The sequence below is a fragment of the Harpia harpyja genome, chromosome 19 (assembly GCF_026419915.1).
Source record: "Harpia harpyja isolate bHarHar1 chromosome 19, bHarHar1 primary haplotype, whole genome shotgun sequence".
NCBI lineage: Eukaryota > Metazoa > Chordata > Aves > Accipitriformes > Accipitridae > Harpia > Harpia harpyja.
In genome coordinates this window covers 19,524,336-19,546,944 of record NC_068958.1, presented here as the reverse complement: position 1 = coordinate 19,546,944, position 22,609 = coordinate 19,524,336, and the positions used below count along the sequence as shown (strand labels likewise).

The 22,609-nt window shown below is 43.5% G+C and overlaps 2 protein-coding genes and 1 long non-coding RNA gene across 4 annotated transcripts; 1 reads left to right on the top strand and 2 right to left on the bottom strand.

The window, feature by feature from the left end:
• Nucleotides 1-665: 665 nt before the first annotated feature.
• Nucleotides 666-10,367, bottom strand: APOBEC2 (apolipoprotein B mRNA editing enzyme catalytic subunit 2). Its single transcript, XM_052815392.1, has 3 exons — nt 9,980-10,367; nt 1,606-2,153; nt 666-1,011 (listed from the first exon to the last, which is right to left on the bottom strand). Exons 1-2 carry the CDS (start codon nt 10,105-10,107, stop codon nt 1,613-1,615), a joined length of 669 nt encoding a protein of 222 aa, XP_052671352.1. The 5' UTR covers nt 10,108-10,367; the 3' UTR covers nt 666-1,011; nt 1,606-1,612.
• LOC128154572 (uncharacterized) lies at nt 9,574-18,893 on the top strand. Its single transcript, XR_008239376.1, has 4 exons — nt 9,574-9,661; nt 11,060-11,221; nt 12,850-15,870; nt 18,807-18,893. It is a non-coding gene; the product is annotated as an uncharacterized LOC128154572 (long non-coding RNA).
• On the bottom strand, nt 16,243-22,500 carry TSPO2 (translocator protein 2). Of its 2 annotated transcripts, none has more exons than XM_052815402.1 (4): nt 22,355-22,500; nt 20,511-20,717; nt 19,911-20,049; nt 16,243-18,960 (listed from the first exon to the last, which is right to left on the bottom strand). In XM_052815402.1, the coding sequence occupies exons 2-4, from the start codon at nt 20,681-20,683 to the stop codon at nt 18,778-18,780; spliced, it is 495 nt and encodes a 164-aa protein (XP_052671362.1). In that variant the 5' UTR covers nt 20,684-20,717; nt 22,355-22,500; the 3' UTR covers nt 16,243-18,777. The 2 variants fall into 2 exon arrangements, with proteins under 2 accessions (XP_052671362.1, XP_052671363.1); XM_052815403.1 differs by lacking the exon at nt 22,355-22,500 and adding an exon at nt 20,986-21,102.
• Between the last annotated feature and the right edge of the window lie 109 nt (nt 22,501-22,609).

Genomic DNA, 22,609 nt, shown 5'->3' with positions numbered 1-22,609 from the left:
TTTATGTGTGTGTGTCCAGCTTGCGTCAGTGCAGGAGAAACCAACATGAAGAACTGTTTGGAAGAACGAACCCTGACTCAGTTTCTTGGCTAACAAGCATCCCTGTGACCCTTGCTTGGTTTGTGTCTTGTTTTATATGGAAAGTGATACACCCATATTCTTTCTCTCTCTGTCTTCCACACTTGTATGTACTCTTGAATTTTTTTTGGCATATAGTAATTTTCCCTTCTTATCATGCTGCACTTCAGCTACGAAATATTTCATACGTGGCTGTCCCAGGATGTCTCACTTGTCAGATTAAATTTAGGACCTCTTGCAAATAGAGAAGAAGGAATAAACAGTGCTGTAGGCTTTTGCAGTGACTTCCAATTTTATTTCACTTTGCTTTTCCCAGTTTTATATCACAAACATCATTGAATAAGGGGAGAAAGTATTTGAAATGGAGTAGTTAGGCTTCCATCATAATGAATAAGGGGAGAAAGTATCTGAAATCGAGTACTTAGGCTTCCATCATAATTTAGAATAAACCAGTTAGCCCTGATTTAAATCACAGCTCTGATTATTGAGGACAACAGAGGAAGAAAAGCTTTTTTTTCATCTTAAATCCCTGTCTTTTAGCATTTATGGTGTATGTACTTTCTAAATGCATTTGTCTAATTGGCAGCTAAGGTCTTTTCTCGTAAAGTAGTCTCAGTATGCGAGGCCTACAGTCTTTCCTGTAGGTCCACTGCAATCCATCTCATCCATGGCTTTCAATCACACAGTATGTTGTTGCCTTCTCTTCTTCCTATCAGCAGAGGCAGCATGGGTTTGTTTGGGGTGGGGAGGAAGGAACAAAATAAAACAAAGAAATCCCAAACACCAAAGATCTGTGTTGTGTTTGTAGTCCATCAGTCTAGTCTTCCAGGAGTTGGTACTCCATCCTGCTGGAATCAAAGCTTTGGAAAGCGGGAGTGTGCCAGATGTCCGAGTCTGTTGCATCTCTCTTCATGGATCCTTTCTGAATTGGTCCTGGGGAAGGAAAAAGAGAGACATGTTAGAACCTTTAAATGCTTTCATGTTTTTATGGCTTAAATAGGTGACTCGAGTACCTCTTAAAAAAAAGGGCGGGGGGTGGGAATTCTGCAATGATAACTCTAATTTCCTTTAGTGGTTGTTTGTTTTTTTTCTAGAGCGCTAGGCTTTGAGGGATGGGGGAAATCCCCTTTTCTGTACATTCCTCTCACTGTTGCCATGTGTCTTGAATATCATGCATGTGGGCAGCAATGAGGTATTCTTGTTGCACCTAGTGACCCTAGTACCTTTTTATTCTTGATTCCTGGAGGTGTTTACTCTGAGGAGAAAAAAAAAAAAACAACCCGCTTCTAACTCCCTTAAGTGTCTGCTGTGGAGGAGCCTGTTGTCGTGTTACTGCCCTTGAAGGGGGAAGGTACTGCTTAGGATTATTTTCAATATTCGGGTACAGGCAAACCCAGCCAGCTATGTGTGAGATTAACAGTAACTGAAATTGGCTCTGGGTTATGCCTTTAACAACTGGAAGAAAAAAAGAGGAGTCTGTAATACTAATACGAATAGATAGGTGACCAAGTGGAAATCCTCACTCACGTGAGCTTCAGTGCAAAATCTCAGCCAACTTTTCCTCATAATACTGGAAGTTCTCTTGAATGTCCTCCCATGGCACGAAAGCCTTTGCTTCCTCTCCTTCCTCCTGTTCCACAAAGTTCTGCCAGACATACTCAAAGTCTTGAGGCTTCATAATCCTCAGCTTGCAGCCAGCTGACTTCATTTTTTTCAGGGCAGCCTGCATTTCTGGCTCTTCCCACATGAAGAGGCGCCCTACCATGATTGTCAGACGCAGGTTCTTGTTCTTCTTTAGCATCTCGGTTATCCGATCGGCGCAGGTCACACAGGGACTGGAAGAGACGTACCAGGTGATGTTGTAGCGGAGGTTTGATTCACACTTTGGTAAAATTGTGTTGAAGAAAGCCATTTCTGCGTGGGCGGCCGCATGCTCGTCTTCCAGGTAACCCCGAGAAGTCACTGACTCTTTGCCTTGGGTCTCAATAACATAACACAGGAAGGTTTTGTTCCTGCCTGAGCTGTATTCCACATTCCTGAACTGGAATTTGAAAAACATGGCTGGGAGGCGTTCCCTATAGAGAGTGGAGAGGAGAGAAGCGTCTCAGAGGCAGGTAATAAGGGGTTATAGCATTGGTTTAGTTCTTGTGTGTGATCTTGGACAAGTTGCTGCATCTATGATGGCTGTTATTTTTTCATGTATTAAAAGGAGATGCCTTTTAATAGGAGGATAACAATACATCAAAAATTGTAAGATATTCAGCTAGTATTGCTGTGTGGTGAGGCTTCCAGGCCCATTCTTACTACCTAGTCTTTTTTCACTTCATTTTAACAAACTTGTACTGGGAATTTCTGGCATCTGCATTGAGGTATTTGAAGAGGAACTTGCTTCTGAAATGTATTTCTTGAGACTATGATATTCACTCTTGGTAAGGAGAGACGGCAATTAGCATTTTCCCAGTCTTAATGCACCTGTAGACTGAACTGTTCTTCTGTTTTCTAGGCCATTAACATAGTTTTTTGGGGGTGGTATTGCAATGTTAATCTGTGGGATCTGTTGTCCTAAATTGTTAGGATGATAACTCTGGCATTGCTAATTAATGTTTTACCCCCAGTGCTTTTGCAGTCTGGATTTCCTCTGAGTAGAGGCAAGCGTGACCGACTAGTTAGAGTTTTTACATGCTCTAGTTTTACTCTTCTAGTATCAGTTGAATACTAATATTCAGTAGGAATATGTTGTGACTTTGTTTTAATAAAATATCTGAGATCGAATCTAACTTCACGATGAAAAAGTGTATTTCCTACTGAAGTTTGATAGCTGTCTCATGGATACTACTGATAAACTTCACATACTTTAATTTGTTGTGCACCTCTGCCATTCTGGGTTTCTAAATAAGCATAATCCAAAGTGAATCATCGCAGTGAGTAATGTGTTTGCAGTCCTCTTTCATCCAAACAAGGTAGTCTGCTGTTATTTAGGGAAGTTAAAATTAGTCCCTTAAAATACTGTGTATAGCTTTTATGCGTTGCTGACTGAAGAGGTGAAAAAGGAAAGCTGCGTCATCTCATAGTACCTGTTGCTTTCTTATGGAGTACCAGGCTTTCCTGATTGCCCCCTGTAGCATCTAACTGTGGAGTACATCAGTACAAGAACTGGTTCTTGAAGGATGTTAGGTGGAAAGATGAAAAAGACACTGCTGACAACATGCCTTGTGACCTGCTAAATGCTACAAAGAATGGGAGTGAAGACTGCACGGAGTAGCCAAAGCCAAGGTGAAATAAAGTAGTAACACAACATTTCATTTATTACACACCAGTAATCTGGCATGTTGCATTCCTGTCATCTGAGCTTTAGGTAGACCTGTAACCTTGATATTCCCAGTGAGGCAATAATGAATCTTTGTAAAACAGTAAGTGTCTTATTCATCCCTGTCTCATCTATAGTCAGATTATAATGTCAGGCCTCTCCAGGGGGTACACTGAGCAAAGGTCAGGAGAGATTCTCAGACTCTTGGAAATTTTAATTGGAGAGACCAACAAGGCTGCAGGAGTAAGTGGCAAAGCGTTGTTCTGCTGAGAGGAAAGAACAATTTGTGATGCAACACACCTCGCAAGATGTCTCCAGAGACGGTGGAAGAGAATGGTATGGAAAAGAGTGAAAATAATCAAAATCAGTATGTTATGCTTGCTTAGTAATGTGGGAACAACGAGTGAATGTACTGTCAATTCGCTAGTGGGAAATGCTGGCATGGGACACAGTGAAAATGTGGGATGGTTGCAGGTCAGGAGGAAGGACTGTTCATGAAGACCTGGATCTGACGCTTTTTAAAATCAGTGGATGTCCTATAAAGTGCAAAGGATAAGGCTTTGCTAGGACAGCATGAAAAGCCCCAAATAGCGTGATATTCTGTGCAAATCAGAGGGATTGGAATGGAAATGTCTGAGCAGAAAGACCAGGGAATAGGCACTTAGGAGTTCTGCATGTAATACCTGGCTGCAAATACTATGTGATGTACTGTAAGCAAATGGCTTTTTGCTTAGAAATGAATTGGAAATAGTGTGCTGTCTAACTACATAACTCAGAGTAAATTATAGCTATTGTCAAGCTGCTTTAGCTGTGTTATTTTAAAAGTTTAGATACAATTTTCCATAAATGTTTAATTCCACTTACAAAGTTTCAGAAATTTCTCTTCAGTATGTGTATATTCCATACTTGTCTTAACGCAGCCAGGAATCTTCTTGCTGCCAAAGTCCTGTGGCATTTTTGGCTTTTGAGAAAGTTAAAACAGAAAAGAACACCCTCTCTATTTAACTTTTTATGATACTACAGTAGTATCTAGGGTCCATTTGGGCCTGCTACACAGATTCACAGTAAAAGGCCTGCAGTTACAGTTCCCACTTCTGTTTTGGATTTCCCAACGCATGATTTTACAGATGAACAACTTCCCTTGGAATATCAGTGTACTATACCAGCCAAATGGTGTGAGAGTTGATGCGGTTAGGTTGGCACAGTTGTACTTTGTACTCAGAGAGGAAGATCATTAGTCTTCCAAATGCAACAAGAGTCGAAACAATTCTGTTCATAGAACTGCATCTACTCTGGGAATATCTACTGTTGCTGTCAGTCAAGGACCACTGTAATTCTTTTCACGTATCATTGATTCGTGACAGTGGAAGTTTAGAGTACAGGTTTGGCTTTAGAAATTTTACTAGAAGCAGGTTTTCAGCTGCTTCTTAAATGGTATAATTAAACCCTGACATTGTTCAATTCTACTTAGATGAGATCTGCACAAGATGGGACAAACAATAGAAAAGCCTGTTTGGGAGCCTTTCATGCTATTAATGTTTTAGCTGGCAGTGTATTAATGAAGGATGAGAAGCAGTAGTGTGGATACAGACTTTTATTTTGATTAATGAGCAAATAAATCATGCTGTTAGGGTATGATTTGGTCTATGGTTCTCTGGTTTGCATTGAGAGTTTGCACAAGCCTAGAAAAGGGAAACCTGCACTAGCTTGCACAATTTCTAAACTACCCAGAAAGACTATTTTAACTTCCTTCTTACCATTTTGACCTCTGTTCACTTACGTTAGATGACTTAAAGTTACCTGTTAGAGCGAGACTCATTTTCTTTAAGATGAACTGCAAGACTTCCACTGATTTTGTTAAAGGGCATTATCAGACTCTAATTTAGCACAGTGCCTCTTATTCCCTGAACTCCTTTCTCATGTTCTTTGAGACAAAACGAAATTTGCGTGCTTCCGAGAATAGTGCTTTTCCTGCTTTATATCCTAGATAATGAGTGGTTCTTTGTTTAATGATTTAATGATTCTTTAATTAATGATGTCTTTGAAGTCCAGCTATGTTGGGTCTGACATAAGCCACCCATTGCCTTGTTTCAGAGCTAAGTTTGTAAGGCTACAGCAAGTTGTTTTAAAATAACATCATGTCTTTAAATGTAGCACATCAGAGTCACATGGAAGTTCATTCCTGATTTAACTCTCTTGACTGCAAAGCGGTTACATCAGTGATGAGATTGAATCTGTGTATTTTGATAAACTGTTTAAACAGCAGCGATCTGTTCCAGGATGTATTGACTCAGACGTGTATTTAGTCAGGCCTTCTAGGCAGATTTTATTGCTTATCATCTTGGCGTCTGTCTAAGATTATCTGGGATGTTCACCTAAATCTGCCCTCCTAGCAACATGGAATATGCATCAGCTTAATTAATAAGTTTCCGATAAAGAATATAAACAAAGCTAAGGGCATTTTCCAAGCCTGTAAGTAGCTGGCTGAGAGCTTGGAAAATTTGCTGATCATGGATACGTAGGCAACCAATGAGCTGTGTGTGCTAGTTAGCAAGAATCTGCTTAATCCCATGTAAACCAGAGCGGGGAGGACATGTCAGCCCAAGTGTGAATTGTAAACTTCTGTCCTGACAGGGCTTAGCTGAGTCCTTGCTATGTGACTCTTCCCAGCAGTGGGATTTGGACGAGGTGTCTCTGGTCCTGTGAGTCGTTGGAAAGCCTCGCAGCGAGCGATTTGGCAGTGAAAGAATGGGCAAAACCAAACCATATGTACTGTAAGACTGCATACGTACTTAAATGCCGTATGCTGCCTCTCACCTTTGAGTTACAGCATGCTTGGCAGATGACCCTCATAACTTATTGCAAAGTGAAGTATCGTAATTGTATTGTTTATTTGGGTAGATTAAAACTCTTTGCAAATAATTGAGCATCAAAATACATCTCTGAAATGCTGTGTCAACCACTACAACAAACTAAGACAACTTCTTTGGAAACTCAAGTCTAGCTTTGAATAGACTGTTTCTGAGTAAATGGCTAATTCTTGGCAAGCCTGTTTTCCCGTGTTTGAATGACAGGTGGTGTACAAATGTTAATGTCTCTATTTTACCCTTTTCTTTTTTTTTTGTTCCAACATTAAGGAAAGATAATGCTAACAAAATAGGCCTAGGAGATGTGAGTTCCAATATACTTTCTTATACTGGAAGCTATATTGCTATAAATGCTAAACATAGAAATTGTGTCATCTTGCATGTCACTTTACAATCTCTTAAAATATACAAACATCAGATATTTCAGTGACTAGGCTAATTGCTTTTCTGTTTTTGTTTTTTCTTGCAATTAGTGAAGTTTTCTTGCCATTTCCCCCTCCAATAAAGGCATCATAGTCAGTGTAGGACTTGCAGGTAAGTTTTATGTATATGGAAGGTTCTTTGAAAAATTGTTTACAGGCACTGAAATGTCATGATACTCTTAATAATCACCTGCTCCAACAATAGGATGCAGGTGGTCACATAGCTCACTTGCGGTATATGGGAAGGTAAAAGTTGAAATCTTCATTCTCCTACTTCTCTGAAGATCATCATTAAATGGTCATCTTTAGTGATTTTCTAAATGCCTCAAACCTAATTTATTGAAGTGCTTGCCCTGGGCAGCAAAGTGTTTTGTCATCTGGTAGATCGTATTGAGATGAAAAAGAGTGAAACTTTGAGACAGAAACCTCAATCTGTAAGAATGGTACTGGACTGAACAGATAATGTGCTTTTAAGTTTGCTGAAATAAGGTAGGCTGGAGGAATATAGCAGCTGCCCAGCATGACCCCAGCACTGTCGCATGCTGGGTAGGAGGAGAGATTGAGAACTTCTAATGAGAGAATAAAAATGTGGGATTAGCTAAAAGATGCTGTAAACTAGTAGGACATATTCTTTAAATTTAAATATTTGTTCAATGACTGTTTATACTATGGTCTTAGGTTATCTGACCCGATAAAACAGTGTCCTTTTGCTTGCTCTTTGACAACTATTCACAAATAAACACATTCATGCTGGGCTCATTGATTATAGAAAGCCTGTAATGATCAACTGTAACAGGAACCAAGGATTTATCACTGCTAGAAGGAGCCTCATTTACACCCTGGGGAAAGTGTAAATAAATGTGTCTACTTAAATGCCATGAAATATACACAGATGGGGCTTATATTTATCCAGGACTGTGTTGAGCCAAATGTTGAGCCAAATGTTGACAAAAAGAGGGTTAATATTCTTAAACAGAGTAATTATGTTCCCAGTATTTTTCTTGTAAGCCAGACTCCTTAGAGCTATAAGCAACAGCTTGAAAACTTGGCTATGTGTCATAAGATGCCCCTAATCCAAGGGCTAAAACTGAAATGCAATGTAATTGAATGTAAGTGCTTTCACAGTTGCAGTTATGTGTTTTCTCATAATTCACATAACTGGCTTTATTGGCTGAAAATTTGTAAATAATTAGAAAAATCCCAACAGTGATCATACCAGGTTGAGGCACAGTCTAAACTCACAGCGTACTTCTTAAAATGAAAGTAAAAATTGCTGGATTTTTCAGTACCTCTTTCAGGGTCCTTTAGGATTTCTGCTTTACTTCCTCATTCTCTCCTTTAATAGCCAGCATATTAGTAATAAACTAATAATCAGAGGAGACTTGGTCATGATTCCTACAGGAATTCACCAGATATTTATAAGCACTTTCCAAATAATATTGTGATGAGGATGGTATAAATACTCACATACTGACAGCTCTGTGGTCCCTCACCAAATGTCTGAGTACTTTCATTTCAGAAACTGAAACTCCTGTCTTGCTTGGTATCGGGGTATAGAATGTGAAAATCAGCTGGTACCAGCTTAACATATGTAGATGCCATAGCACAGACTTTAACTTGTCCTTAGAAAAGCGTCACCTGAGGCTTCCTTGCATCACCTGCTGCTCTTAACTCTAGGACCTCTGCCCCGGTGCGCTCCCGGCAGCGCGGCTCACTCCTGAGCCTCGGCAGGTTAAGTTTTCCTGTTGTTACCCCTTTCTGCAAGCACATATCATCCCTTGCGTTCTTGATGCCACCTTTCTGGAGTGGAAAGTCCTGTCAAATTCTGCAACACCCTTGTCATTGCAACAAATAATTCATTGCAGGATGAAACTAAGAAAGTATTTTTCATCCATGATTAGCACACCAATTCCTCTCCAGGTCGTTGGGGTTAGCGAGGAAGTTTGAAGCTATTGCCCAATCCCTTAGCATTTCTACTTGCAAGTTGAGTGCTCTAAGGGTGAAAAATCTAACTTCCTCAATGAGATTCATTTTAGTACGTCTTAAGTGTCTAGAAGTTGTCACCATATGTGTCATTGGTCCATTGGCTTATATAAATAATTTTTGGTGTCTTAGCTCTGTTCCTAGCAGAGGGGTGTGCTTTTCTTAAAAGTCACTGCTCTAGCAGATGTGTATTATTTCTATGATCATGTATGACAGACCAAAGCCTGTGAACAGCCTCACCCCAAGAAGTGGTTTTTCAGAGCAGACACATTTTAAGAAGAAAATGTTTTTTTCGTCCCTGTGCAGGAATCAGACATAGGCGCTGTCCTGCCTCATGCATCGTTCTCAGAAATGCCAGCCAAATTTTATTTGTAGAATCTTTCTTACCAGTGACCATGTCACAGGCAGAAGGGCTCCAAGTGGGATTTTAGAGTCTGGCCTGAGCTTTACATTCGAGCAGCTGGAAGAAATCATGGTTTTGGTTTATGCGCTGGGAACTCTGCCTTGGTGACTGCTAAGGGAGGCCAGAGGGAAGAATGACATAAGGCATCTTGCTACTGCTACAATGAGCATTTTGAAATGCTTAGAGATAGCAGATTACAGAGTTTTTTCTAGTTGCAGCTGTCAGTTATGTCTGACAGAGTTCAGCGTCCTAGTAGATCTCTGTTATATCTGCCTTTTTCAAAGGCCAGGCTCACTGGAGCAAAAGGAGCCGCTTGCTGCTTTGCTGTCTTGAAAACTGCCTATTGTTTTGGTGCCTTTCTGTGAATTAGGCTTTTTTTGAAAGTCAGGTTCCAGCTGTGGGAGTGGAGCCCTTAAAAATGTGGACTTTCAGCTCTCTTGAAAAATCTGTCCCTTGGGTCCGTAAAGCAAATCAGCCATAGCAGGCGTATTTTTCCTAATCCACAGATAGAGAAACTTTCAGACAAGAGCCATTGATCACACCAAGAAATCAATATTCAGTGCTCATCAAGGGCCAATACCTTCCATCCTGATATCATCAGGTAAGTGATCCCATTGCAGTCAGTCGGACTACTTGCACTGTAAGGGAAACAGTCAATGCTATAGAAACAGACTTGCTTGTATAAAACAAACAGATTTGTCTGCCTGCCTGGTGTGAATCCATCCTCTGTGGAAATCGGCAAAACGTTTAACAAAATCTCACAATAATGAAAGCCATACTTATACCATTTAAGAATATTCAGAAGTGCACTGGCTGAAGATGCCATCTTTAATTACCCAACATAAGAGCTGAGGCAGAGACCTTTGAACATCCCCACTTCACTCTCCTGCACCCTCATATTTGTATCTAAACCTCTTACCCTGTCACAATTTCAAACGGTGGCAGGTCTTCCCGCCTCAACTTCTTCTTCTTTTTTTCCTCGCCCTCTTCTGCGTTGTCAGGTTCACCATTCTGGGCGTTGCTGGGCTCCTCCTGCTTTTCTGCCATCTTCTTGAGTACAGGGGTATTAGCTTATGGCCACGGGGAAAAAGAAAGAGCAATTTCTGAGAGCTCTAAGGGAGAGGAGACAGCCGAGGGAGGAGGGAAAAACAGAGCTGGGAGTTCCTGCACTAGGCACAGTTGTCAGGAGCTAAATATGGAACAAAGCAGCAATGATAGAGGCTGGATGGGGTAGGATGACCCAGGGCTCTCAGATGTCGCCTCCTTCCCTTGCTTTCTCTAGGTCTTTTTTAACAATCTCTCTTGCTCCCCTTTTAATTTAAAATTAAGTGACGACTTCACTGTGGGCGGGTTAAGCAATGGATGGAAAATCCTGGAAGCATGACTATCTATTTATCCATTAGCGTGACAGATAGCTGGCAAGGTGCAGAGCTGGAAGCTTTTCCATCTACCTTCTTTTGCCAGTTTATTATATTGCTGACCTTGAAGGACCACTGGTTTGGCTCAGGCAAGAGGGGAAAGGGGCAGACCCCATTTGGTTTGCCGAAAAATTCCCATTCTTGGTGGATTTGGCCTCATGGGCCACCTGGAGCATCACAGCAGGAGTGCTCAGAGGAGCAGAAGACCTGCTTTTCTTTCCACCCTCTTCATCCATGCAGGGACACTGAAAACGGGAGCTGAACAGGGTGAAATCTTGCTTGTTGAAGTTGGTGTCACATCGTACTGGTATAAATGCAAGCCAAAACCCTCTCCCAGATATTTTAGGGTCAGCCTTATAATTCACAGTGGGGCAGTATTTCTGGTTCAGGGCAATTCCAAGTGCACGTGCTGAGCATCTGCCCATTATTCTGTTTTTTTTTCTCCCTGTTGCCTGAATGTTTGAAAAGTGCCCAGCATACTGGGAGCGATAACATAGCTAGGTAAGAGTAAGCAGTTGAAAACTGCCGGGGTTAGAGTTTCTTGCAGTATTTCTTTGTTTCTTTCACCTTTGCTGCTGCAGAGGATGCAGATGTTGAACAAGTGATTGCACCGGAGCCAAAGAATCAGACAGCTAAGAGCCTGTGCTGGAGGTGTGATGAGAAGTGAAGTGTGCGTGGTTATGCAGAAATTACTGGGACTGGTGTCGGCAGTACGCCGAGGACAGAGTACTGGAGACATTCTGGTAAGGTGCTTACTGGGATTTGCCTGAACTAGTGTGGGTGTGGAATCTGCCTTGCACACAAAGAGAAACAAGAAGAACCATAAAGATTTTATTGACACAAGTTTGGGATGTTTGGTTTGCTCGGCGCTGTATCAAGTATATTTCTCGAAGAGGCTGTGGTAACTTAGAAGGGTACTCAGGGGTAATGTAGCTCTCACGTGAGTGCTAAAAAGAGGTTTTTATGTTTGGGTTGGGGGGGTTGTCTCTTTTTTCTTTTTTTCTTCAGGATTATGTGAAATTCTTCCAATTTCTCACTCTAAATTTAAATCATTTAAAGTTTGTATAAATCCCACGTGAGCCAAGCCTAATGAAAACCTGAGTAAGATTTTTCTCAGAGACTAATCCTGCTGTGCCATGATGGTGAAAGTAAATGGAAAATGTGTAGCTGTGCAGAAGTCATAAGTCATTTTAGCCAAAGCATACTGGAAATCAAATCTCCAGTATCTTGGGTTCTGCACTTAGTTCATAACCCCCCATCATCAAGATTTGGATAAATATGAAATATTAAGCTATATTTGATTGAGTGTTCAGTCTGTACTTAGTGGAAAACCTGCTCTTAGTTTGAGGAGGATAAACTGTATTCGGTAGAAATCAAATAGGTGTGAATACCTGCTTTCAGGCCAAACTCAGTCTTTGTGATACCATTGTAGTCAGCTATTTAGAGACTTTAGAGGGGTCTGCACTATCACAAAGTGAAATAAATTTAGGCCATTGGGCAGATAATTTATTCTGGCTACTCTTTCAAGCCCCCTTGCTAACAATAGCCTGCCTTTCTGTGCTACAATATCCTTTGTAGCTTTCCATTAGTAACATCACCAAAATGCAGTCGTTCTGGGGACAGAGTACCCCCCCACACACACCCCCCTTTTTTACTCTCACGCTGGTTGCTAGTGATGAGAAGTTGTTTATTTGATGACTGACACAGCTGGCATGGAGAGTATTGTGACAACAGCGCAGTCAAGGATTTGACAAGTTCCAAGACATCCTATCTGTGGAACATCTTTCATTTTCATGGTGCAGAATTTTATTTATTTTTAAGCTTAAAATACTTTCCTGGAGGGCAGGTGTAGTGTTTTTCCTCTTGCATGGTAACTGTGCTTAAATTCCAACTCCCCTGTCCAATTACTCTCACCTTTGACATTTCAGGCAGTGTTTTTGGGGATGGGAATCCTCTCTTAATGAGTGACAGCTTGTTTCCTTCTTACCCTTATACTTTAAAGAAGCATTCCAGCCCCTCTTCAGTCCCTCTGACCCACTTTTCTTTATTTTTGGAAGCTCTTAATGGCTAGGATCCCATCTTTCCTGCAGCCTTTAGCTTTCACTGGCCTGACCCCCCTGCAGGGTTCAGGGCTGAGCTCTAATCTAATCTCGGGAATGTGGCACCGAGACTCTACCTCCATCCAGCCCTTCCCCAGCTGCTTCGCAGCTCCATCTAGGGCAGTGCACTAAATAGTCATGATCCACCCCGCTGCAGCGTCTGCCTGCACCAAAAATATAAAAGGATACCACCAAGCTGCTGTCAATCTGACATTTTGCATTAGAGCCATAGGAATGAAAGCTTTGATCAATTTTTTTCGGTTGTTTTTAAGTGACCCTAGTTCCCCTGAGATGCGTGCCTGTGTACAACAGCACGCGTGCATGGGCCTAATGACTGAAGCCAGCGATGGAACTTTTTTTCCATCAGCAAGTTCAGAGAAGGAGCTGGGGCACAGGTCCTCAGAGGTGCCAGGGATGCAGCTAGCCTGACGTAAGGACCTCCCCATGGCACTTTGGTTAACTAAAATCAATGCACTTGCCAGGCAGCATTTTTATTGAGGTTTCCCTCCACCCTGCCCCTCTCCCCCTCAATTTAATGGTTTATTTAGTTGACTATGAATTTCATTCTGCTCGGAGAGCCCTGCACAGCAGAATCGCTGTTCAGCCGCAGAAGAGGCACAAGAGATCCGCACGCACATCAGGTCTCATGCAGGGAGAACGCGAATAATTCTCATCCCCCCCGTTCGCTCCCCCACAGCAAGGGCTAAACCACGCTCGTTTCCAGCGGAGCCCCGTGGCCTCTCCCCGTAGCCAGCATGCTGGCTGCAGTCGGTCGGTGCGGACTCTTCCCTCGCAGGTAATCCTCTTCAGCATCTGCACCTCGCGTGTGGGGAAACCTCCGACGGGGGGACCGCAACCCTGCACCGCAGCCTCGGGATGGGACATTGAGCCAGCTCCGTCTCAGTGGCACAGACCCCAGCTGTGGTCTCCTGCCCGAGCCTGTTCTCCATCCCGTGACAGATGTGCCGCAACATCTGGCAGTCTGTCTCCCTCTATTTTAAAAGGTCTGGCTTCACTGTGTCGGGCCATCCAGGCCAGAATACCTGAGCAGAGCTAGATGAAGTAATGGGGAGGAGTAGACCTCAGGGACACCAACTTGCATTAAGATTCGAAGAGCTGTCTGCGTGGGAACGCTGCCAGCAAAGGCGACTGCTAGCCAGGCAAGGCTAAGGTGACAACCTGTTCTGGGAGAAGCTTTCTGGCTTTGCTGGAGTATTGGATATTAAGGTCTGATCCTGCATCCATCCAAGTCCAGAATAGTTTCTCCACTGACTTTAGAGGCATCTCTGAACAATCTGATGACTTTTTTTCCCCTATCTTGAACAGGTATCTTACATGGAGGGTACTGTATTCCCTTGACCTGTCTGCCAGGCAGGTCATCTGCTGTTCCCCTAATTGCAGCAGGAGTTACTTTCCTGAAGTTAAAATGGCTGTTTTCCTTTCCTGAGCACAAAGGGGCAGTAGAAGAGACCTGGCTGCGAAAGCCCTTGCCAGGAAAAGGCGGCTTTTATTGCATTCTCGGGCTGGAGGAACATTTTTGGAGAGATGCGAGAGTGAAATAAGACACTGGCTGTGTGAGTCATGGCTCAGACGTGCTCTCTATTCCAAGGGGACAGCTGGTGGCACCAACAAAACATCTCCCTAGATACATTGTCTGGCAGCAATCCCCCTCCTGCTTTTTCCAGCTGTAACTACCGTTACGTGATAAATAAATAAACACTCTGACAGTGATGTGCAGAGGCAGATTTCCTTCCCTCGGCCCCTGTAGGCTCTCACCTGTCCCTCTCCTCCTGCTGCAGGACCGCAATGCTAAGATTTAAAAGAAGGGGCAAGAAACACCGGTGTCGGACCCCGCAGCATCCCATGGCTTTGACCTGGACGGTGCCCGCGTCCCTCTGCGCAGGGTGGCAGCTCCCCGTGAAAGGCACTAAACCAGCGCTGAAGTGAGCTGTGGTGCCAGCAGAGAGAAACGATGCTCTCGCCTCCTTGCCTGCCTTATCTTCACAGCTAAAGCCTCGGCCTCCCTGGCCCGCGACCCCCAACCCTCGCACGCCCATTACCACGCTGCTGTATTGCTGGGAAGGAGTCTGTTTTGTTGGCGGGCGCTGCTGGCTGACTGATGAATTCAAAGCCCGACTGGAAGTTAATGATGGCTCCAAGCAGCACAACCTCCTTCCTGCTGGGTTTCTGCTGCAGTTTTACTGGGAGCAGTTGAAGGGGAAGGTCAGCCCTAGCCATGCTGCAGGTGCTTAAAGCCACAGGAATTTATTTTCTGCACCACCCAGTGCTAACGAAGGGGTGGTGGGGAGAGCTGCTGAACCGTAGTCAGCTCTCTGCAGTTTACATGCACGCAGCAGCAAATCCTCTCTAGCATTTGACTCTGTATTTTAACATAGTTCCAGACATCAGCAAATCAATTAAAGTTCCTTACTACTGAAGCCTGAATGTTTTCTGGAACAGCTGGTAAATTATTGAATGAGACAAGGCTTAGGAAAAGAGGCTGGACTGAAAGGCAGAAAGATTTTGTTTATGCACAAATATTGTGTATCCAGCAGCCAGGGGATGTGCCCTTTGGACTGAGTAATGATCAGTTTAATATCAAATACGTCTTTCTGGAAAGACTGGCTGAAGTTGAAGAGAGGGATCATCATTAGACATGATGATCTGAGAGGTGGCTCTTCTCTCTAAATGCCACGACCCCATGAAAGCTGTCACAAATGCACGGCCTTTGTCTGAGTCACTGCTTGAATCATGAAGGCTGCAACGTGTCCCGTCGTGGGTTATGAATGTTCCTGACACTGGGTGGGACATGGTATCCATTCCATAAGCTAATTTAGGTGGGGCTGGACAAGCACCTTGCGTGCCTGCTGAGGTGATCCAGCCTGCCTGCCGCCTGGTCGATGCCGGCATGAGCAAAACTTCCCAGTGCTCCTTCTGGATCCCCTGGGAAAAAGGGCCCTTCAGGAAGACGGCGTATGACAGGGAGGAGAGCCCTCAGCTCATGCATAGCAGACCTCAGATGAAATCCCCTTTCTCGCTCAGAGGCAAAATTTCACTGATTTTAGCAAGCCAGGTTCCTCGTTGTGCTTTGGATTTCTAGCACCTCTTTGTTTTGGTTTTCTCCTCCTCCCTTTGGTCTGTTTGTAACACAGGGATGGATCCAGAAAAGGGCCGCGCGCTTCTTCCAGCCATCGTGTGACCGGGAGAACAAGCCCCGTTAGGCAACGCTAATGGGAAACCAGGGCCCCTCTGGATCCACAAAGGCAGAGGCTGATTTTGGTCTGCACTGCACAGTATAAATAAGAAATTTTCTAGATGACTGACTTTTTGAAATGTCATTAAAGTTATTTTTATGCAAGGGGTTTTAGTGTATCTGTTTAGCAAATATAGCAAATATACTAAATGATGCTTTAAATATTAATATAAGAGGGTGCTTTGCTGAATTTAACTTTGTCAATTGATTTCAAGCTATTACGTATGTTACATGTAGGAACATTTGCTATTTTTGCTGCCTGCAAGATAATGCAAGTAGCAAAGAGAAGCTATTGGTGCACTTATAGGTGGACTCGAAGGAAGAGGAACTGAAATGAAGACGAGAACAAGTCAGCTAGTCACACCAGTTGGGGAAATGGGGAGGGCAAACATGAAAAGATCAAAAATATCTATTACTCTTAATTACAGATTTTCCTTTACCTGCAGAAAAAAAATGGGAAGAAGGGGAGAGAGCAAACTAATTTATGAAAGCTGATCAAGTATGCATCCATATATTGAATTTGGAAATGTTGTTAAAACGTTGCAGGTTTGAACCAGATCTAGAGTCACTTACCAACTTAAATGTGATTTAAATAACACTCTTCCCCTTTTCAAAAGCAGAGATCACTGTAAAGACTTGCTTTATCCCTCCTGCCTTCACTAGGTGGCTCTACTCATCTCTGTTCCTCGTGGCTTTGCCATGCTAACTAGGAAAGGACAGGCATAATGATGTTCAGGCGCCCTAAATCATTCTTAACTCCACTGAATTGAATCTCCAGCCCAGATATTAGCTTCTTTTTAGGACGAAATAATTTATGTCTTCCTGTCCTTTGGCATGTGGCTTTCTGGAAGACACTGACGAGGCATCACTGTAAATAAGCTCAGTGGTAACAGAGTTATATAAAGCCCTGAAATATATAGCACTTTTTTTTTCCTTTTTTTTTTTTTTTATTTTAAAGTAGCTTATGATCTTTCTAGTGCTGCTTGCAGTGCTCCTGCTTTATAGTCCTACTCCTGCTTACAGCCACATCTATTCAATGGCCTGCTCTTATGCAGCTTTTACTCGGGAGATTACAGCAGTATGCTTGCAGCAGCAGTCTTGTATAAAGGTGTCCTGTAGCTAGAAGGGAAAAATAATGGAGGGGATCAAAATGACAGAACAAGATATATGACCAAATTTTAAAAAGGTACTACAAATTTCAGCTGCTCTCAGCCACTGGTATTTGTTTCTCTTGGCCCCAGCTTTCAGTCATGCTGAGCACCCAGCTCTGCCATTGACGTGAGTTGGACCCGGGCACATTCAGCATCTCTAAAAATCAGGCTTGACGTCACTCAGGAGGGACCTCAGACCCAAGAATTAGCTTCCTTACCTTGAAGCTGTGGGCGAAGCGTAATGGAGGAGCCTGTCACGGGGATGGATCCCCAAGTGAGCGTGTCTGCACTGTGCCAGGGCTCGAGGGACCTGTGGGACTTTTAGGCTCGAAACACACACAGCCCATTTACTCCTAACATGCACCGGGAATGAGTCTGGCTGCCAGAGCCCTGCAGAGCCTTGCTGCTCATCCCCTTCCCTTTGGAGTCAGAGCACAAGCCATGGACTCCAGACAGGATCCCTTGAGCTTTTGCAAACCTAGTGCCAAATCAGTAAAACAAGAATAACTTGGATTTATTTATTCTCCAAACAGAAGTGGCTTGGTTAAAAGCAAATACAATTTATTTTACATCCCCAGCTAAGCCCTCCCACCCCCACCCTTTGCAAGTATACCCACGCACCTTAATCTACAGGCAGCTGCCAGAAAGAAGATCCACTTACCACTTTTCTTCACATTCTATCAATTAGAAAATAATCGGAAATATTCTCTGTAGACAGCAACATCTAAGGTTCAGATCTATCAAAGGCAATGGCCAGAATAAAGGATGGACAAGGGCTAGTCCATGCTCCTCTTGTGTCTGGTTCTGCCATGGCTTGGTCCCATTTCTCTGGAACTACTTGTATTTTAACCTTTCCTGATCAATAATATTCAGGAGTGGAAAGACTCTGGGATGAGATAATTGTACTGCACCTGACAGACTTGGCATGGGGCTTTTTGCTAATCATGTAATTACAACCTTCAAGGCAGTGTGAGCAAGTTCTTAAATTTTACAAAAGCTCTTGTGTTTCTGTACTTAAAAAAACCATTTTAAGTATTTTTTTCAAAGGCACTGATGTTAGTTTTTCTTTTCTGATGAGGAATAGCACACAGAGGTGGAAGAGAGAAATTTCCCCTTGGGAGAAGCATTTGCATTCTAATCATTGCTGCTTTATCTTGGAGCATGAAACTCAAGAAGTGCGATACTCCACAAATAGAAGTCAAAGTGCCCAGTCTCCTTTCACTAGCAGAACAAGGCAGATTACTGCTTGCTCAGTAGCTGACAGATAAAAAGTTAATGGTATAAAGCACAAACCAGGTGATACATGAAAATGAAGCAACAGCACAAATAGCAAAAAATCAAGTTCTTAAAAATTGGTGTGCATGAGTGAAGGCCATTTTTGTTTGGTCCTTGAAGAGGAGATGGGATTTACCACGTGTGTGAACAAGTTCTGCTCTCTGGGGGAATGGTAGCAGTTTCGAGGGGTGTCCAGCTTTGCTACTCTGAATTATGCTGGTATCATGAGATCCTAATTTGGCTAATGGAATTTGACCTCATAGCATTAAGGTCACCGTACAGCTGTAGCCCCTGAATCTCAACAGTGCCAGAGAAAATAGTTCCCAGGTTAAGGATGCATGGTTACTTTAAAGGAGCACACAAGCACATGGTACAAACCTTTCTTTCACACAACCACGATGAACGTGGGAGGAGGAGGCATGTTCTGATGCCTGTCCCAAAACGAATCCCCCAAATTATTAGACCTTGATTCACATCAGCATAGTTTAGTTTCACAAAATGCCTTCATATCTGTCCTGCTCTTATTCACTCTTTCCTGGTTTTTGCTCAGGGTTGTCCTTCCAGATGTGGATTGTGAGACAAGTCGCCATGGCCAGCCAGCCCAGGTAAGGCACCATCAGCAGCGCTGCTATCTTGTTAATGCGGTACCAGGAGCACATCGTGCCTATCACCAGGACGTCCAAGCACAGAATGTCGATCAGTGCCTGGAGCAGAGAGAACACAATGACTGTGGCGCTCACCCTTGGAACACGCAGCAGTCTTCCCCAGCACGACTATAAACCATCCTACTAAAGGTGGTGAGATGGAATAGGAATACGGGGAGGTTTAGTGCTGAAAAGTCACCTGTAGTGATCCTAAACCCCAGGACCTTGGCTCTGAACTCTAATCAGTGAGATCTGAATGTGTCACACCAGGAGCCAAGACTAATGTTAATTTTTTTTGTTCATTATCGAGTTCCGCAGATTAATACACTGTTAGTGATGATCAGTGTCCCTTTCTGCTAATGCCTATGCAGACAGATCAGAAACATGCTTATGTTAATACTGATGGCTATTATCACTTAACAAACTTTCTAAATGTACGTTTCATCCACAGAGTGACAAAATTCAGGTGGAAACATAAATCCCACCCTCTGCCTCTGTCACCTCTGGGCCTTGGCACCTGAGGTAAGTGCTTTTTGAATATAGCACAAGCTCAGCTGTGCCGTGCCTTACCTTCGTGCACATCCTCCTAACAGACTCTGCAATGCACAGTGCATTGTATTTGCTCGATAAGCCACCTGCAGCTAATATGCAACCCCGGGGATGCTAACTTTGCTGCTTGCTGGCGCAGGGTGTGACTCCCAGAAAGACTTATCTCTAACCCTGAACCCTTAACTAGGAGATGCAGCAGGGCTATTGCCTCCCTGATCTCCCACCCTGCTCTGGTCGGGCCGGCTATCTGCACGGCAAGAGCAGGATGAGGAGTGGAATGTACTGATATCATTGTCTAGAACCAGGTGCAGCATGAGTTGTATCAGAGCAAAAGCTCTTCTTGCAGCTCTCTTTACAGTTGCGTAATGCTAGTTAGAAAACCTCCAAATAACCCCCAAGCCCGTGGCAGGAACACCAGCAAACAAGCCTCCAGCAGATGGATGGATGGGCAGATACGTTACCATCTTCAGGTTACGTGCGCCAAAGAAGAGGGGAGGCCAAGCCCAGTTCAAGGCCAGCTGAGCCCCGTAGAGGCCAAGCGGGACGATAGCTTTGCTGCTGCAGCCACCCAGGTCATTCCATATCAGGTAGGAGGCATAGCTGCGAAGAGGGAAACGCATCAGTGCTTTGCAGTGAGTAAACCCCTAATACAGACAGCATCTTTTCACGTGAGATTGTTTCGCAACAGGGATTCGCGGGACAGGCACATTGGAGCGACAGCTGCATCCGTGTCCCTCGCTGCTCTCAAACCCACTGCCCGTGTCATACCTGCGTGGCTCGTACAGCTTCCCCGGGGCAGTGGCTGCTTTTAGTATCTGTTTACAAAGCTGAGCATGGGCTGTGTCCCTGGCCAAAAGCATTGCCTGCAGTGTGAATCTGAGGAACTCAGCCCAGAATTTGGCTCAGGCTGTATTTCATCTGCTGGGAATAAGAGTACCTGACGTGCTCTGCTGATTCGGATACGAGGGATATCCCAAAAGCAAAGGAAGGAGTTTGAAATGACTGCTCTTCTGTGTATCAGACACAGCAGGACGAGAGAGGGAGCGGTATGCGGAACTTACCCCATGCCCGTGTAGAGGATGGTCCAAGCAACAGGGAACATTTTGCGGGGTGGACACCATGAAGGTTTTTTCAGCTTCTCATACCAAACAGGTATTGCTTTTCGATTAATGAACCAGCCAAGGAAACCTCCAACATGAGGCAGGACAGTAAACCCAACAGTATAAGCCCACATCCTTCCTTGGTGGCTTGAAGTAGCCTTTTGCCTGCTGTAAGTTAAAAACAATGATTGATTATCACTTTAAAGACATTTTTTCCTACTTAGATCTTTCAAGCTTTTTCTCTAATTGCCCATATTCTGCTTTAGACTCTAAGGCAGAAGCTAAGTATTTAATATCCTATTCAGCTCTGCTGCTGGCTCCCCTCTGCCCATCTCCCGATCTCTGAAATAGGGGTAATTATTTCTGTCATGGTTACTTTTTTCCCCTTGATCTACCCAGCAAAGTTCCTCCCCCCTGCTATTTCATGGCTTCTTACAATATTCGTGTGGCGGGGTTCAGCTAAGGTGGTTATATTCTTAGAAGACAAGACTGCAGTTACTTTTATCATTCCTCCTCCAAATGCCTAAGTCAGACAGCACACAAACTTCGGTGTACGTACACGGAGGCTACGCGTCTCAGCAGAGCTGTTATCTCTCCTCTGCATGCTATTCTGAATATGAAAACCCAGACAGATCATGCCCAGAAAACCCCGTCCATTCTGACTTCGTTTAATTTTTCACCATGGATTTATATTTTAAATGAGGTCTATAACAAGACAACACCCTTACAGCAAATTTTAAGGGCTCAATGAACCTTGTTTAATCCTCTCTGCAGCCCTAGCAGGCAGAGGTGGATTCTCACCTCTGTAAGCAGGTAAGCTGAGACACAAGAGTAGTTTCTTAATTTGCTCACGGTCTTCCTCTTGCATAAGAGGAAGGAACATTTACTTTAATAATTACATTATGCTCCCACACAAGACAGCTGTGATAAGGATAACATCTAGCATTTAATTCTCTCTCCCGTATCTTCCCTGCCATTATCCTCACTAGGGCTCTGAACCTGCCAGTCTTCTGTCCTCCTGCCTTTGGTCTCTGTATTCACCTGTCCTTTTGATCCATTAAGGAATTAAACCCAAATTAGCATTCATCGCAAATAACACATACAATTTGCCAGGAGCACAGCAGTTTTGTGCTATCAGCATAAACACAAAATGCACCCGAGCAAATGCACTTGGGAAAGATTGGTTTTAGCAATGCAAGAGGAGAGAAGCAGGCACAGAAAATTCCCTCGCCCAGGGAAATGTCCCTGGCACTCTGAGCACTGGTCAGAGAAACAGGGAGCATCAGGAGAGGACTGATCTGCACAGGCATCTCTGTTTGGGATTTTAATTCACAATTAACACTTTGCTATATCCTATGCTAATTGTTATTATTATCATCATGCTACAAAGCATTCATCTTTAGAAATGCACGCCAGCAGTACAAGCCAATTTATACATCAATAAGGAACAAATACCCCAGACACCATCTCTAACTAACAGTTCCTTTACCAGACAATTTATAGCGCTATTAAAGTGTCTATGGAACTAGAAAATCAACCGAACACTGAGAAAAATAATAGCTGTTAGTCCTGCTTTTAAAGTGTAAAACAGCACCAGCTGAGTTCTGGTTCCTCCATAGTACTTCTGAAAGGTAAAATGGGAAAAGTAGGTTTTTCCCTCCTCCCGACTTCTTTGTAGTTGCCAGACTAACCTGATAGACTGCAGAAGTAACTGAGGGTTGAAAATAACGCAACACTCTTATAAAACCTTATTTTGTCTCACAGCTGTTACAACTTAACAGGGCAGGAGCTGTAAAAAACCTTACCGCCTCTTACTGCCTTTCTCTCTCTTGCAAAGAAAAAGGGTTGGACATCCAAGGCCAGCTTCTGTCTCTAATGCTGCTGCTGCTATACAATGAAGAAATTGTCAGCTGAGTTTTACCTAAATAGCAGAAAAAAGGGTGTGTGTGCGTTCGCTGGTGGCTGTATCAGATTACACAAGAGAGCCCACGTTCGGCAAGAATTACAGGGGATTTGGGGGTGGTTGAGCAACCGTGCGGAGGACAGCACCGGCTTCTGGG